Source organism: Octodon degus, unplaced genomic scaffold (genome assembly GCF_000260255.1).
Source record: "Octodon degus isolate 3935 unplaced genomic scaffold, OctDeg1.0 scaffold00071, whole genome shotgun sequence".
Classification (NCBI taxonomy): Eukaryota; Metazoa; Chordata; class Mammalia; order Rodentia; family Octodontidae; genus Octodon; species Octodon degus.
The window spans coordinates 11,359,713-11,378,369 of NW_004524647.1; the positions used below are offsets into that span (position 1 = coordinate 11,359,713).

The following is an 18,657-nucleotide window of genomic DNA, read 5'->3' on the forward strand; positions in this document are numbered from 1 at the left end:
TATTGTGTGTGTGGCCAGCTCAGCCCACCAGGGGGCGGGACTGGCTGGCATGTGGTGCTGGGGTTCGAACTGCGGTCCCTATGCTTTGTCAAGCTTGTTCCAAGTAGGTGCTTTAGACCACTGAGCCATCTCTCCAGCCCTGACCTAGCAGTCTTAAGTGAGCAAAAGCAATTCCATGTAGTCAAGAGGTTTTACCATATCAGCAAATCACACTCTCAGTGAGTCCTTTTACAGAAACTGATCAAATTCTATGGTTTTATAAGTACCACGACCTAGATACTGTGGGCATAGCATGTAGCCTCTGGTCTTCTAACTTCACTCTTCCTGCATGACTCAAGATTATTCTAGCATTGGTTGGTTAATTTAAATATTTCTTTTAAACTTTCTGTTATGTGCCAAACTTTCTTCAGGGCTCCTCACTGGTTCCCTCCCTGGCCTGTATGGTCCTCTTTGGTTAAGCTTCAAAACAAAAATAATACTCAGTAATTTTTCCACATACTAAATATGGTGCAGTAGACCTACAACAGATTTATTACTAGTAGTTTTACAATGTTTTTACTTTCAGAATTACCTAGAAAATTTAGTTTGCCTGACAATAGTGATGGTACCTCTCACATTTTTTGCCTAACTTTATTCTTTGTGTTCCTTGGCTTTTCTGAAATATAAAGGGGTAGAATGGAAATTTTGATGTCAAATAATTAAACATGAGCAACTTAATAAGACATAGAGACCCAACTTTTATTTCCATGTTAAAAAAATCATTTTTATTATCGTAATCTTTTTATGTACAATTCCTTGGGCTTTACAGTACCCGCACACACTTTATATTCTTCTCCTAACACACCTGTGACTTTGATCCAGCAGGTACTGGTGTTAGTATTTACAAGTGAGAACCTGGCCCTGAGAATGCCTTATCCAAGATCACAGTCACACCGAGCTAGCAAGTGCAAAAGTCACTTGCACTGCAGATGGGCTTGACATTTTGAAATGCTCACTGGGAGAGATGTCTGACCATTAGGCATTTATCCATCATGTATCTGCTAACTTGGCAACAGAGTGCTCAAGAAACCAAACACAGGGCTGTTGCTTTCATCATCATCTTAACTTTGGAAAGTCATTAGCATTGTTTCAACAGCCATTATGAACTTGAGTGAAGCCCATCAGATTAGGTTTCTAATAGCAGACCATGATTTTGAGAAGGAGAAGTCTCTCCAGCTGCCTTTTGGGAAGCTTAACAGCACAGATTTCGCCTGGCAGAGGATATAAGATCCAGCATCAGTTCTGATGGCTTATGGATAAGAAAAATGACAAAAGATATTGCATATCTTATAAGATGGTAACATGATAATACTGCCTGTAGAAGTAGATGTGAATTCAAATCCTGGCACTTGTGAAACTGAGCACGATGCTTATAGGAGGATTAGGTGATGTAACATACAGGATGCACACATTGCCACGGCTGGCACATAATCACTTTCTCAGAAAGTGGCATCAGCAGTTGAGTTTTTCCATTTTGAGTCATCCTATAAAATTTTAGAAGGTAGAGCAGACCAAATAGCTCAGCAGATTAAAGCACCTGCAAGCAGGCACGGGGGCCAAGGTTTGATCCCCAGGCCTGCCTTGTTGGCTCTGCTCCCAGGGCATATTGAGACAGCAGTTGAGACTGGGCGTGGTGGTGCGCGCCTATAATCCCAGCTCTTGGGAGGCTGTAAACAGGTGGATCACTATGAGTCTGATCTACTAGTGAGACCCTGAACACCCTGTAGACCCTTCCCTAAAATACAAAGCACAAATTTTTAGAAGGTAAGAATTTGCCACTTCTTTGGACCGTAATAGCCAATCTGTTAGTACTGATGGAGCAGCTATTGTTACACCTTTCAAAAATTTTGTTTTCTTAGTATTACTTTAAATGTAATTATTACTTTAACAGTAAAGAATAACTTAGTATTACTTTATACAGAGAAGAAAGAATAAAGGGCAGTGCCATTGACAAGAGTAGACTAGTGTATACATCAGACTTCTCTGTTTACAGCCCCACCACACTCCTAACTGTCAAGCAATATGAGTTACTGAAAGGGTATACTATAACAAGTTATCTTACATAGCCACAACAAAAGCAATGAAATTAAAAATCTTCCCACATTTATTTTGCCCTACACACTGGTCCCTCAGTGCCAGGGATGAGTGAAGAGTCCACTGATCAACACAGAGTGATTGCTGTGTGCTGAATACTGTGCTGAGCACTAGTCCTTCCTGTAGCCCTCTGAGGTGGGCACTCTAATGATCAACGCTTTCAGATGAACAGTGGAGGCTTAGAAAAAGGAAGATCTTTGACCAAGATAACATACGTAATTGAACAAGAGCCAGAATTTTAGTCTAGGCCAGACGATACTATAATTGATGTGTCCAGCCACTGTGCTTTCCTACATTAAGTTAAAAATGGGAGTTGGGCATGGTGTCACACACCAGTAATCCTACACTGAGGGGGGTGCTGAAGTAGGAGGACTGATAGGAACTCTACAGCCTATACTGCATAGTGAGTCCAAGGCTAGTCTGAAATAAGTGAAAATCTGTCCTGGAGGGAGGGAGGGTAAATGAAGCAGCCATGGTGGTGCACACTTGTAGTCCCAGCATTTGGGAGGCTGTGACAGGATTATTGTGAGTTGAGAGTTAACCTTGGATACACAGTGAATTCAGGGCAAACTCAAGACCCTGCCTCAGAAAGCAAAACAAATGAAAGAAGACAAGTGAAACAGTATGTGCACACACTTGTAGTTCCTATATGAGGAGTAATATGCAGTATTAGTCTGATCTGTCACTTACTTAAAATGGCACCAGACTAGCTTTTAAAGAAAACCACGTTAAGAGTGATTAGGTTGATCAGATATAAATGCACCAAAATAGCTTTAGCACTGATGAATCTAAATGCCCATTTCTGAGCAGTTTAAATTTTTCCTTAACATTTTTTTCTGTGCATGTCAGTGTATCTATTACATCATAGTTTATTTTAAACCATGGATCTTTTGAGTTTAGATGAATGCACAGTATTATTTTAATTAAGAATTACTCTAGGGCCAGAGAGATGGCTCAGTAGAATAAGCACTTCCCTGGCAGGCGCAAGGGCCTGAGTTCAATCCCTGGTTTCACAAAAAAAAAAAAAAATTACTCTAGGCATTATAAGTGTGTATTGGATAAAGAATCATAAGAAAACATCTTAGTAGTTGCATTATTGGGATTAAACATTGATATGTATAATCAGCTGTTGGTCTTGTTTGAGGTTCAGTCCGGGACCCCTCACATGCTAGCAAGCATTCAGCCATGGAGCTGCACCCCCATCAGTGTCTATCATTTTAGGTAGAAAATAAGCCACATCCATGTGTCAAACAGGGGAATGTGCTTTGTTTTTCTGGTGCTGAAGAGCAAACGCAGAGGCTCACATGTGCTATTCAAGCATGAAGCATGCAACTATGACTGAGCTACATCCCTCACCCCCACTTTTTTTTTTAAAGTTTTTATTTGGTACAGGGGCTCACTATGCAGCTCAGACCTGTATGATCCACCTGTCTCAGCCTCTCCAGCACTGGGATTACATGTGTGCACCATAATGCCCAGTTTCAGTGGCCAGCTTGGTGCCTGGGCCAACACAGCACGTGGTACCAGGGATTGAATCCGGGTCCTTGCGCTTGCCAGGCAGGTGCTTAGACCCCTGAGCTATCTTCCCAGATCTGGTAAGGTCCCCAGGCTGACCTTAAACTTGTGATCCTCCTGCTTAGCTCCCCAGGTAGCTGGATTGATAGGCACTACCACTGGCAGCATTCTGTTTTCATATTTGACTTTTTTTTAATTAGAATATGATCTGGCTGGCACAGTAGTGTTTTATCCCCAACTCACACCACTAGCATATATAGATAAATAGGACCAGAAGTATCCTACAGTATGCATGGCTTTGGCAACCACACTGACAGGAATAGAAATTTTTTTGTGTATTTTAGGGAAGAGTCCACAGGTTGTTCAGGGTCTCACTACTAGATCGGACTCATAGTGATCTGCCTGTTTACAGCCTCCCAAGAGCTGGGATTACAGGCGCGCACCACCATGCCCAGTCTTGATTGCTGTCTCAGTGCGCCCTGGGGGCAGAGCTGGCACAGCAGGCCCAGGACTCAAACCCCCGGCTTTAATCCACTATTTGGCTGGCCCTCGGAGTGGAAATTTTGGCCCTACCACTTGAGAACTAATCATGAAAGTCTCAGCCTCCCAGACCTTTGCTTTGTTGCCTCCAACTCTGCCTCTTGTTCAGTACCAGCATCATTATAGTGTACCTTTTTTGTGAATAGTTTCATACCTTCTCTAATAATATGCTGGCATAAAAAGCCTCTTCATAGCAAGCACCAATTAAGACTGGTTTATGTCATTTAAGATGAGTGACTGCCAATTCAAATTTTAAAAAAATATATAATGTTGATAATCTCCTTATGTATAATTAAAAGTTATTTATACTAAAATGTCCATGTACTTTACAAAGGATTCCCAAAACTGTATACTACTGATGAATTCTTTCACTTGAGCTAACATAGGCTATCAAATGAATTCACCTAGATGATATATTATTTAGCTACTATCACTTATTGAATGCATTCAAGTGCCAGGCTTGGCTAGACCCCATTATTTAATCCTCCAAGCAGCTCAGGGACTTGGTATTGCTGTTCCTATTTTACAACTGAAAAACTTGCACAGAAGATTGAGTGAATTCTGGCAGCTATGAATGGAAGAGCTGTGACTTGGCAGGTCTGTCCGACCGAAGCCTGGTTCTTTACCCCACCAGGCAGCCTTCCCAGGCCAGTCACTGTTCTGGGTGTCCACAGATAACACGTTAGTGAGGTGGGAAGAAGAGGTAGTGTTCGGGACCAAGGTGACAGCACAACTTGATACAATGTTAGTCTTTGAAGAAACCTTAAGAGTATCTCTGTTTAACTGCTATGTTTTTAAAAACAGGGAAAAGGTTGTCTTCACAGCCTTTAGTCATCTGAACAATTACAATTTTTAATATTTCTTAATCTCTCCCCAAATCCTTTAAGATTTGCCTCTAATCTTTTATTGAATTTAAACAGTTTAGAGAATGATAAATGCCTTACTAGTTTGTCCCATTAATAAAAGTTGTGGGGCTGGGGAGATGATTCAGTAGAATAAGTGCTTCCCTGGCAAGCGCTAGGGCCTGAGTTCAATCCCCAGTTCTGCAAAAAACAAATAAATAAAAGTTCTTCTTTCTTCCCTCCTTAAAGAAATATAGTCTCATTTCTAGTTTTTTCTCCTCAGATCTCATAACTTGTGAGATACAGTGTTAAAATAACACAGGTAAAAGGGTGAATCTTATTTTCTTGTTTCTTCTGACTATTCTAAAAGAAACAAGTAACTTAATTTTCATCAAGCATTGTGAATGGAGAGGTTGTGGCCAACAGCTCTGTGTGGACACCACTTGTTATCATTAACCACAACCAGGCACCTTCTATCTTGTTAATATTTTAAACAACTTGGGCCAGGGATATAACTCAGCGGCACAAGTACCTGCCTGGCAAGCCCAAGGGTCTAAGTTTGATTCCCAGTACCCCGCCCCGCATAAAAAATTTAAACTTACCAGTGTTTTGTGAGACTGTTTCTAAAAGGAATTAATGTGAAGACCTTAATTGCTAACAAAGATGACAAAAAGCTTACCAGTCATAGCTTCTCATCCAAAATGTTGTGATTAAATTTGACTTTTCATCAGTAGTATTTGTGGGTTATTTTTCTGACATAACAATGCTGATGCGAATCTGAACTAGTGCTTGCTAAACTTGCTGCTACCCTAGCTGATGTATGTATGTATCTGTGTGTGTGTGTGTGTGTGTGTGTGTGTGTGTGTATTTTTAAATGAAAGGACTTTAACATTAAAAAAAAATTTTTAAAACCTTGCACAGATTATATTGACAAAGCTGCCCATTACCTTTGTAGAAAGTCCCTGTCAAAAGATAAACTTTAAAGCTGGAATGCATGAAAGAGTTCCAAGATAGAATTTAAATTTAAACTGATTCTTTATAGATAAGCTTTTTAAAAATCCACCTCTTTGCTTCAAGTCAGGATTTTAAAAATAAATTTCCCCTTTAAATCTCTTGAGCGATTTTCATTTTTTGCAAGGCTGCACTGTTGGTGTCCTGGAAAAATGGAGAGTTAGAGCTTTATCAGTTGGTGCCCTGAGGTATGTGGCAAAGAAGCTAAATCCTTGAAGATTAGCAAAAAAAATGCAGCACATGGCAATAAGGGGCTTATATGACTACTAGTATTAGTTCAGGTGAAAGAAGTATTGCTTATACATAAAACTGGACAAATCCACTGACAATGTATTTTTAGTTAGCTACAAAGGAGTCTTATATTGCTGGACTGTACCTCTTTGGTGAATTGGGAAGCTTAGTAATCCACTGTAAATGCTCTTCTGCTCGCCCCAATTCTCAGCATTACTCCAAAGTGCTGTTCTTTTATTTTAACCCTTACAAACTCTGGTTGTCCCCAGATTTAGGCTCCATGCCATTAAAAGATGGCATATGTTGTATTATTTAAGTCATCAAAGCAACTGTCATTTAATGTGTTGTTTCCTGGGAAATAGACATAAGACATTATTTCTGTGTTTGTGGAAAGTACTCAGTTAACATTAAAATCTGGGAAGAAATTTTTTATTCAGATATTATATGTTTTATATTTGTAGTATTAGCAGCCTCATTAATCTTTTTCTTTTTAGAAATTTTCATTGATCTTTTTCTACACATCCTTGAATATTTTCAAGTTAAATATAATTTAATTTCCTCAAGAATATCAGTGTTCTTTCTTAGTTTGAAGGCAGAGTTACTATTTGTTCTTCTTTGCCTGAAGCAGTCCTAGTTTACATCTGTTTTATGGCATAATTAATAGCACCCTCTTTCTTTACAGAGATGTCTCTGTTTGGAAGATGTGCTCACTGTAATTACAGATAAAACTTGGAGCTGAGGTAACAGAATTATTCATTAATTCAGTCAATTGAGTGAATACCTGTTCTTCTGAGGGCACATTCATACCATCTTTAGTGACTTACAGAGTATATCAACATTATTTTGTGCTTATTTCTTAGGTATTATATCATTTAACTTTTTAAGTAATAGGGTCATAAGTAGGCCATGGCTTGATTCATTTGTCCTGCCAAGTCATTTAAGACAGCATCAAAAAGCCAACTAGTTTAGTTACATGGCAAAATTTATCTCAATTTCCATATATATTAGCACTCCATAGTGAAAAAACATATTACAACTAATGCTAGCCATGTCAAAGAATATGTAATTTATCATAAGGGACCTTTGCAAAAAAATGTAAAGATCAGAGAATCAAGATATCTGCTATGGTGGAAAAGATGAATTTAGTGTCAGGAGACCTGGAGTTAGGCCATTTATTTACTAACTTTGTAACTCCGGGGAAACCATTTAATTTTTCGGAGCCCTTCATTATGTGAGGATAATAATACCTTCTATACCTGCTTAAACAGTTGTGAAGATCCAGTTGGATAATGTATATGGGCTATGGACATATTTGGTGAAGTACTATACAAGTGTAAGTTACAGTTACTATCCAGTACGGTAAAGAAATGTAAGGGAAACATCTTTATTGAAATAAAAAAGCTTTAAGGGGCCAAGGAAATAGTTCAGTAGAATAAGCGCGTGCCTGGCAAGCACAAGGTCCTGAGTTCAATCCCCAGTACTGCAAAAAAAAGCTTTATTAGTTCAAGGAGAAGAAAGGTTTATACTAATATTGTGTAGACAAGATATCATGTCTACATCTTGTCCTCTGAATGACTACGAAGACAACAATATACAATGTATTAATTATTATAACAGTCTACTAACCTATTTTGAAACTTTCATTGCTATTTTTTCTCATTAAAATGAATAAAAAGTTTTTTTAAAAAGCTTTGCAAAGTGTTAAGCATTTAAAAAATAGTGTTCTTAGTTAAAGGAGTAAGTATTACTGAGCAAGAAGTTCTGGTCTACTAATACATAGTAGGGTGGTTCAGTAATACCAGAATTTTAAAAGTTTTCATTGTAGAGAAATGGTAAATGGGCTGGGGGTTATAGCTCAGTGTTAGAGTACTAAGTACCATGCATGAGGCCCTGTGTCCAATCTCGTTCTGCAAAAAATAAATATAAATATTTGAGTAATGTTTAAGTTGATATAAATGTTACCCAGTATATGTATGTATTGAAACATCACATGGTACCCCATATGTTTATACAATTTTTGTTTTTATTTATCAGTTTAAAATTAATTTTAGGGGCTGGGGAGATGACTCAGTGGAATAAGTGCCTCTCTGGTGAGCACAAGAGCCTGAGTTCAATCCCCGGTTCCGCCAAAAAATTAATTAATAAATAAATTAATTAAATTAATTTTAAAAGCAATATTCAAAATACCTCATCTATGAATGTTCAAACCTAAAATTTTGAACTTTAATCAATATGGAAATTTGTATAATTTGTAGTTTTTTTATTCTCTTCAAAAAGACTATGTACATTCCTGGTTTTGTTATTTACATAACCTTCAAATGAAATAAGAAAACAAAGTTAAAAAAAAAAAGTGGCTACTCCATATATGATCAGTTTTCTTGTAAAACAAAATCCATAATATCTGCCCCACATGCTTATTAAAAAATCTAAATGTAATAAACATTTGGAAAATAATCAAGTACAACTCCTGGCAAACGTAAGTGGGTTATCAGTGTTTATTTATTTTTGGTTGTATTTGTTTATTCTACAGATAACATAAAAGGTAACAAAAATATAGAATTCTCAATAGTATACAAAATACAGACTGGACCCCCTTGGTTTTCAGATCTGCTTAGCTATGGAATGTTTTGTCACACACCCGCTCCCTGAGAGAGAGAAAGTGAACACAGAGAACAAAAAAAACCTATTAAATAGTTAAGGTAGGTCGTGCTCTACCCCACCTCCTTAGTGTTGACTCAGTGGGGCCTTGAGAAAAATCTACTGTACTGTATTGTGGAACTAGCAAATGAAGGAGACCTCAGCTAAAAGTAAGAATATTGTACAAGATTCACAGTTCAATCCATAGCACCCAAAAAATAAATAAATAAAATAGAATAAAGGAGAGTTGGAGGGGAGAAAAAAAAGAGAAGGAGGGAAGGAAGGTAGTTTTTATTATGTGATGAAATTCCTACTAGATATCTACTGGAAAATGTTCAGTAGACAGCCTTCCATTCTGAGGTTCAATCAGGGCTAGTCTAGAAAGGCAAATTTTGAAGATATAATGTATTTAAAACTCACAGTTGCAGTGAACTAAGTACCTGCTTTGGCAAGCTCAGGGACCAGGGCTTGATCCCTGATCCAGCATGCTGTGCCAGCCTTGCCCCCAGGCATGCTGAGCCATTGAGTGACCTGTCTGGGTATTGTGGTGCATGCCTATAATCCTAGCACTGTGGAGGCTGGAAACAGGAGGATCACTACACATCCAAGCTGCATAGTGAGACTCTGTACCAAATACATAAAATAGAAAATAATAAAATAAAAAATAAATAAAACCCCCAGTTGAAACTATGGAAATGTTTGGGATCACAAAAGAAGCTGAAATGATGAGAGGAATAAATAAGATCAGGCAAGAGTAGAGGACTTTGTAAAGAAAAGGAAGGAATGGAATGACCTATAATGGAAAACATATACTGGGTCATCAGGAAGTAATTAGTGTTTCTGAAGAGTAGTTTTAATGACCTGGTTGGGGAAAAAACAAGAGTAGTATGGGTTGAGGAGTGAATAATAAGTGAAGAAACAAGGACAGTAAAGTGAATAAAGGAACAATAAATGTGAGGGGTTGTTAGGTAGAGGTTGAAGGGAAGGTAATTTTCTTTTTAAATATAGAGTTGAACTCATTTAAAAGGTAGATAAAAATAATTGACCAGATAGGTTGAGGATACAGTAAATAATTAAGCTAATGAATAATAATATTCTTTAAAAACTAGAGGAAATGGGCTGTAGTTATAATTGAGGATGCAGAAAAGTCTACTTATGAGAAGTTGAAGTTCTTTTGCCTAGTAGCCTCAATACTTCTTCCTGTTGAATTTGCTGAGCAACAGGGCAGTACTCGTAATAAAATTTTACATTCATTACTACTTTTTTTTTTTTTTTTTGCGGAACCAGGGATTGAACTCAGGCCCTTGCACTTGCCAGGGAAACGCTTATTCCACTGAGCCATCTCCCCGGCCCCAATATTCATACTTTAAATGTGTCTTAAGCGCTTAATAGACACTGGGCAGTAGCAATAAGCAAAACAGACATGGTGTCAGCCCATATCTAAGTGAACTGGAAATCCAATAAACTGATAGGAAAAGGCATAAATTTTCTTCAGTATCACTTAGCACTCTGGAGGATAGTAGTAGGTTGGTCATGGGTGAACAATGGAATAATCATGAGACATGAGAGATGACTGGACATTTTGGATAAGGTGTTGATTAAAGAATGTTGATTGAGTGCCTCCTACATACCAGGCATTGTGCAAGAGGGTTTTACTTAGTTTAAGTAGACCTCAGAGCAGATCTTGCTATGATGGTTGGTTCAACACAGCTCTTCGAGGAGATTAGTAAATATATGAGAGTAATAGATTTGGCCCATGTGCGAATCACCTGTGATATAATGTACTGAATAGTATTAGAACCACCACACTATTATGATTTAATTCTTAAAATACATAATCAGTGTTTTGCAGCTTGTTGTCATTGACTAGCAATAAACTGCTCTCACAAAATATTCCAGGACAACACGCATCCTGAACATCTGTCAATGCCCAGACAGTCCCATGCAGCAAAGAATTATCCCACCAAAAATGCCAGTCAAGCCCCCATTGAAAATTGATGTAAATAATAATTTGGAGCCATAGAGGTTTTTGTTTAGCTTATTCAAAATAATGCCCCGGTTCTGGAAAAAAAAAATTACACTGTAAGCTGTTCAAATGAAAAATTGTGGAGACTCTTTAATATGCTACTTCTATATTTTCATTCTAAGTAGTAGATCAAATATTTTTTTAACTTTTTCAGGAATCACTACAAATCCTAAGAAGTAATAGTTTTTTATCTTACAGCATTTTAGATCTTTTTACTGCTAACCAAAAATGGAATAAGGTAATGCTGTAGTTACATTTGATGTTTTAGCTTTCTCATGTGCTAAAGCAAACTTAATAATGAGTTTAACATTTGTTAAGTCCCATAAACAAGTATATTTCCTCTTAAAAGGAAAATATTATTGAAGGTTTTTCTAGTTATGTTAAATCTGGCAATTATATAAATATTTTACCAAATGCTCTAAATAATCAATTTTGTTTGACAATTCCGACAGTATAATGGAACTCAAGAATAAAACAGAAATAACTGCCCTATTTACATATTGTGGTTAAAGTTCATGGAATTTCTCAAGATGCAAGATAGCCTTCAGTTATTGAAAATACAACATTGGATAGCCCAGATGGTCTTTATGTCTAGCATCTTAGACATATTTGTGGCTTAAAGTTGTTTATTAAGCTTGTAGGGGTTTAAAAGCAGACGCACGAGTAGGCCCTTTTGCAGGGGAGAATCTATATTGACTTGTAATGTGCTAACTTCCACAGATAAAAGTGGAACCAGTCATTCCAGCCCCAAGTCCAGTTATCCCCAGATTGACTCTGCGAGTTGGTGCTGGCCAAGACAAGATGTGAGTATAAATGTTTCAAATCAGCAAAACAAGTAAAAACCTTTTCTACCCTCTCCTAACAGAATTAAAATTCTGCAGGCCTTTTCCTGTATGGCCATGTAGGGTAAAGCTTTGTTTTGAGGACTCAGAAGTTTGTATTTGTTTCTTCCTCCGAATACCTTTTGCTTTGACATATAGAACCATTGTTGTCTTGTTGTTTATATCTTTTTTTTTTAATAACTAGTACATAACATTCCTACATAGTGTTTTAAGGTCTTAGTAAATAAGAAACTCTGTATTGGATGGATTCACCCAGTATCATAGTTTTCTGATGCTATGACAAATATTAGAAAAACAGTTTAGAAGAGGTAAGGTTTACTGTGGCCCGGGGTTTCAGAAGTTTCAGTCTATGGCTAGGTGGCTCCATTACTTTTAGGCCTGAGATGAGGGAGAGAAATGTCAGAGCCACAGGTTGTGGTAAAGGAAAGCTGCTCACCTCACGGCAGCCAGGAAGTAAAGAGGGAAGGAGCCCAAGCTGGTGGCTTCCTTCTCCTTCTACTTGTGTTTTATCCAGGCCCGTAGCCTCCTGGTAGGGCTACCCGCACCAAGGGGAGGTCTCCCTCCCTGGTCGCCATCCTACATGCCCATCTCTAGAAGCATCCTTACAGACACATCCAGAAAAATGTATTACTAACATACTAGGTGTTTCTCAGCCCAGTCAAGTTGACAGCCAAGGTTAGCCATCAGGCTACATAGATATACCATTATACTTTTTTAATTAAACACTCTCAGTCACTGTCACAGAACAAAGATACAGGTGGATCATAGTTTTATTCTCTACCTATAAAACAAAGACACTGCCAGGGGTTTGGTGAAACAGTTGAGTAATGGTAACAACTGAAGTTGTAGTTCTCCAGTCTTTTTGTTTAAAGCTAAAATGTACATTCCACATTTGGTGTTTTCCTTAATTTTCACAGAATCATTATAGACTTTAAAGAAGACTATCCTTTTTTAAAAAAATCTTTTACTCATTTATTTATTTGGTACAGGGTCTCACTATGCAGCTCAAACTTGTAGTGATCCTCCTGTCTCAGCCTCTCCAGCTTTGGGACTACGGGTGTGTGCCATCATGGCTGGTTTTGGTGGCTGGCGTAACATACTCTGGGATTCCAGAGCCAGCATTGAATGCGGTGCCAGGGATCAAGTCTGGGTCCTTGCGCTTGCCAGGCAGGCACTTAGTCTGCCGAGCTATCTCCTCAGCCCAAGAAGCCAGTCCTTTAAAGTAAATTAGTTGGGAGCCTGCCAGATAGCTCAGTGGACTAAAGTGCCTGCCTAGGCAGAGCGCAGCAGCAGCAGCTTGATCTCAGCATGTCATTCCAGCCCCACCCCTGGGGCGTGCTGAGAGGGTAATGGAGACTGGGCATGGTGGCATGTGCCTGTAATCCCAGCACTTGGGAGGCTGAAAACAGGAGAATCACTATGAGTCCGATCTACATAGTGAGACCCTGTACTAAATACATAAAAATAAATAAATAGAAAATTAGTTGGATATATTTCTTTTATTCATCTTTTGATGACAGATAAAAGCCTGCAGAGCTCTGAACGTGATTCCAATGAGGTATGAAGTACTGATTTTATGAATCATGTTGAAAACATGTTCCTTTTTATAAATACCATACTATATATCATCTACTTGGCGTTCACACGCTACAAGTACAAATTTACAACTTCATTTTTCCTGGTAAGTCTGAAAATGGAATAGCTTGCATTGCAAACAAATATACTAAAAATAAGCTTGCATATCCATTCAATTTTAGCCATAAAATGGAATAAGGCCTATAATCTTAAGTAGGTAGAGAACATAAACGTGCTTTGTTTTCTCAGTGGATCATTTCATCTCAAGTTTGGGTGTATCCTACACCACTGCCTTGTCAAGCTCAGGTAGTGCTGTGTGAAAGCCCAGTGTGATTTTGACAAGTGTTAGAAGTGTAGATGTAGAGACTGGGTGTGGTGGCACACGCTTATAATCCCAGCTCTTGGGAGGCTGTAAACAGGAAGATCACTACGAGTCTGATGTAGTAGTGAGACCCTGAACACCCTGCAGACCCTTCCCTAAAATACAATATAATAAGATAAAATAAAGTATAGAAATAAGAAATTTTAAAAAAAGAAGTGTAGATGTAGCCTTTATTAGGGGTATACAACTTTGAAGATGTAAAGAAAAAATCCAGGGCTGGGGAGATAGGTCAGCAGCACAAACTCCTGCCTAGCGGGTGCTAGGTCCTGAGTTCAGTTTCTGGTACCAAAAAAGAAAAAGAAACCTAGATAGTCTGTATTTTTAATCTAAATTTTCTGTACAATTTCCACATAGTTCTTTACTGTACCAGTAGAGAGACCTAGACTATGGTAGTACTGATGACAAGCTTCTGAAGTGTTAGCAAAAGAGATGCAGACCCATCTCTTTTTAGATAGGTATTTTCAGGTGCAGTAGTAATGTACATAGTACACTCAGCCTTGCCTAAAGAAGTTTGAGTCATGTCCTCATCTCTCAGCTGGTGGAGGACAGAGGAGACTACCAAATAACTCTTCACATCACTCCATGAGAATTCTGTATATCATCTGCTCAGAGAAAGATAGTCTTCATTTGAACAGATGTTTTCTCCTACCCCTTCAAATCTTAATTCCTGTTTCTCAGTACTTAAATCTCAGCTTCCACACAAAGGCTTGCTTTCTTTACTCCCTTTAGAGATAAAAGGTTTGTAAAAAGGCATTGATAGTTATATTCATCTGTCTGCCCTTAAACATCTTTTACTAATTCTTTTGACTGTTTATTCTGTTTTCTTCTTTCAAGAAATCATTCATGCACCTAAGATATTGGGAGATTTGAGAAATAGATCTCATTACATTGGAACAAAGGGAAAATATAGTAATCAGAGATTCTAGACAAACTGCCTTTGAAAGGACAATATTATATAACAAACTTTCAGATGTTTAGGTAAATAACCCCATATTACATAAAAGGTATATCATTTAACCAAGGCAGATGCAAGAAAATCCTTACAATGGAACAAAGAGATTAATTGAGATACATCACACTTTTAATTAAAGTAAGAGAGAGTAAGAGAGAATTCCAAGTCAGATAATAATAGAATTATGTAAAACAGAACTTGCTCAGTAAAGTGCTTTTTCAAAATGTGGGGGTTCTAAATCAGAGATCAGAAAACTACAACCTTTGTGTTGAATTGAGCCCACTGCTTGTTTTTTGTGTGGCCCACAAACTAAGAATGGCTTTTACAGTTTTAAGTAGCTAAAAAAACATTTAAAAAATAGTTCACGATTGTCTTAGTTACTTCTCTTTTGCTGAGACAGAATATCTGGCACCCAAAGTTAGAGCGGGAAAGATTTACTTAGAGAAATAGTTTATAACAGCTTCAGCCCATAATTAGCTGGCTCCGAGGCAGTGTGGGCATAGCAGACAGCATTGCAGAGGAGAAGCAGTTCATGGCACCCAGAGGTACTAGGGCAAGCAAGGGACAGGACAGCTTTCTGTTCCTTATATTTATCTAGGCGACCAGGATAGGGTGGCGCCAAACCAACCAGTGCACTGATTGAGTAGTCACCCACCCTTAATCCTGGCACCCTTTAACCGTGGCATTGCAATCACATACTCTAGATTTAGTCATCTCTGAAAAACCCCCACATACGACCATGTGAGGTTTTGGGGGGACATCTTGGCAGAAGCCATGACAGTGACCCATGAGAACTAAATGACCTTCAGATTTGTGATTTATGGTCATAGCATAAGTTTGTATGATTTAGTCCAGGACTACAATCATGGAAAAGAGGTGAAAGAGCCATATAAATGTGCCCTTTGTTACTTAATTTGTACCCATTTGGGAATAAAGTAGTACTCTTTTAAGGTGAAATTGATGAGTGAGCTGGGATTCAAAATTGAAGGGGATTGAGCAGCCTAGGGTGAGCAGGGATCTTTATTACTGGAGGACAGACAAAGAGTGTAGTCTTCTAAGACTGTGGGAAGAAGGGAAAGTTTTACAAGGTTCAAATTATACTGTTTTTGGAGGATCTACAAGACAATATTTAGTTTCTGAGCCTTTACTAAAGTTATGTCTTCTGCCCTTGAGGTTAGCTTGTTTCCTCTACTGTGAATTATTTTTCCTTGAAGTAAAAGAAGTATCTTGTTTTTTCCCTTGATTTCACTTTCTTAGAAGCTGTTCTGAAGAGTGTCTGTGGTGAGGCCAGTGCCTGTTTCTGACCAGAGTTAAAATTTTAGATAACTTTTCACAGACCTCAAATTCTTTTAATGTGTCTACCCATAATGGGTATACAGAGTTCCCGATGATCTACATTAAGTATGAAATTAAAATCCTTGTCATACCTGTAACCCAGCACTCAGGAGGCTGAAGCAAGAAAATCACTGTGAGTGACTATGGAAGATCAGTCTGAGCTAGTGAGTTTAAGACCAGCCTGAACTACAACAAGACCCTGTAACAAAAACAAAACAAGGGCTGGGGAGATAGCGACACAAACACCTGCCTGGCAAGCACAAGGTCTTAAGTTTGATCCCTGGTACTAAAAAGAACAAAACCAAAGTCTTATCCCTGAAATTACAGTGTCAGTACCCCTCAAGTATGAATAGGAACCTAGCACATTCAGGCTCACTGTTGAGAGACCTGGGTCTAGTTCAGCAGTCAAGTCTGGCCTTGATGCCAAGACAGCAGATGGGTTTCAGCTCTCCCCGGGTCACTGGGACCCTGCTGATCAGCATTCTGGGTCATCAGCATTCTGGGTCCCTGTGTGTCCGTGTGGCCCCATGTAGTCACGTAGTAATGGCATGTTCACTCTGCTGGAGGGGCCAGGGTGCATAGTTGTCATGGGACTTGTCATCCCCACCTTACTATTTGCTGAGCTACTTTATTTTGAGCAAGTGTTAGGAAGGCTGACTAACTTGCAGCATTCATCTTTGCACTTGTTTCTGTGAAGAAAGCAGTGCAGTAAGATCTGGAACAGGAATTTTTGAGAGAGATTGGTAGAGAAAGACTTGACAGGATAGGACTGCAACTCTTCTGTGTTTCTGTGTCACAATGTGTGACTGTACAAAGCTCAGAATTATGTTAAAAGTGCATCATATAAAAGGTTTAATTTTACTTGTTGGCCAAGTATTAGAAAAACAGAGTTTAAATTTGTGTGAAGCCTTCAGGGTGAATGATGGGTGTGGGAAAGAGCTTTCTTCTGCTAACCAGGTCACCTTGCTGCCCTCACACAGGTTCTAGACAGCTGTTCTGTCCTGCCCACCCATCCCAGCCCCTGTCTTGTCCCGGGGTTGAGAGGTCCGCTGTGCTGCACAGCTGGTGGCCAGGACACTGTGGTGGGAAAACTAGAAACTGCCCTTCTCTGCTCCTGCCTCCATTCCAGCTGAGTTCCATGAGCTCATCAGAGAAGGAGGGACTACCCAAGGCCCTCCAGACATCCTAAAATGCTTGGTTGTTTTTAAATTAATGTCTAACAGTGTGTTTGACCAGGTGACACATAACTCACATGTGCCTTTCCGAGAACAATATTGCTATCAATGGTAACTAAATTCCCTTTGACTGAGAGAGATCATAATAGCTATACTGTTCGGCAATTTTAGCCCAGCTTTCAAACCACTCAGAGATTACATTGAGATTTTTTTCAGGGATGACTTTATTGCTGGTGGTTAGTTTTCTTTTTCCTAATGTTTTGATTTCCAGTGGCAACTAGATTGCTTTCTTAAACTCAGGAAATTTTCTTATTCTCCAGTTCTTTTAATAGCAGGGGTGCTGCCGGGTGTAGTGGCACACGCCTGTAATCCCAGAACTCAGGAGCCTGAGGCAGGAAGAGTGCCCCAAGTGTGAAGCCAGCTTGGACTACATAGTGAGTTCAAAGTCAGCCTGAACTAGTTAGTAGTGAGACCCTGTCTCAAAAAAGAAAGAAAGAAGAAATCAGATGTTCTAAAAGTTTATATGTATTCCTTTTTGTGTCATTTGCTTTTTTGGTATAGTTCACAAAGTTTAGCTTATATCTAGTGCGGGTTGTGCAATAGTTGAAATATCTAAATAATATTCTCTGAAAATAAGTAAAAACATATTAATTTTTTAATAAGGTTTAATCTTTTTTTAAAACAAATATGTTCAGATACTTTTGTCTTTGTGAGACCCAAATTTTTTGATAGAAAAGAGAATAATCGTAAGTACTTGAAAAAGTCATTTAAATATTTTCCAAAAAAAATGGTATTTTTATATTTTAAAATTAGCTAGATAGATTTAGCCAAAGAGCATTTAATACGGTGAAAAATGTATAATGGTATTTCATTAATAAACTCTTTTAGGTGAATAATAACAAATAGTTTTTCTCCTATTTTCTGCTTTTTCTTTGCATATTTGAAGTGCTTTTTCCAGCCTAAATGAATCTAAGGTAACTTAATGAGGATACATTGTAAACCAGAAAATAGAAATGATCATAGTATCTTAGCAGTGTGTGTGTGTGTGTGTGTGTGTGTGTGTGTGTGTGTGTGAAGAGAGGTGTGTGTGCTGGAGATTGAGCCCAGGGAGTTGCACATGCTTAGCACATGATCTAGCATTGAGTTGCCCCCTCGGGCCCATGAAACAGGGGTGTGATGTGTGTGTTTGTATTTAGGACAGGGTGTACAGGGTCTCACTGCGTAGATCAGACTCGTAGTGATACTCCTGTTTACAGTCTCCCAAGTGCTGGGATTACAGCAGTCAACAGGCCAGGGGACAGAAGATTTTTTAATCTAGCAGAAAATTGGAAAGATTCTCACCCTGAGTAACTATGTATACTGATACCTGTGAGCTGAGCTACTGCACTGCAGATGGTAATTTGTAATAGTAGTTTCATGCTTGGAGTGCCTGTCATTCTGGTCTTCTGAATATGGGCTGCT

General features: G+C 38.6%; 1 protein-coding gene across 1 annotated transcript in view; it reads left to right on the top strand.

The window, feature by feature from the left end:
- Taf3 (TATA-box binding protein associated factor 3) overlaps positions 1-18,657 on the top strand; it is a 176,106-nt gene that overhangs the window by 126,947 nt on the left and 30,502 nt on the right. Inside the window, exon 4 of the mRNA XM_004635293.2 lies at positions 11,656-11,738. Within this exon, the coding sequence (XP_004635350.1) occupies positions 11,656-11,738 (83 nt within the window). The remainder of the gene's footprint in view (positions 1-11,655; positions 11,739-18,657) is intronic.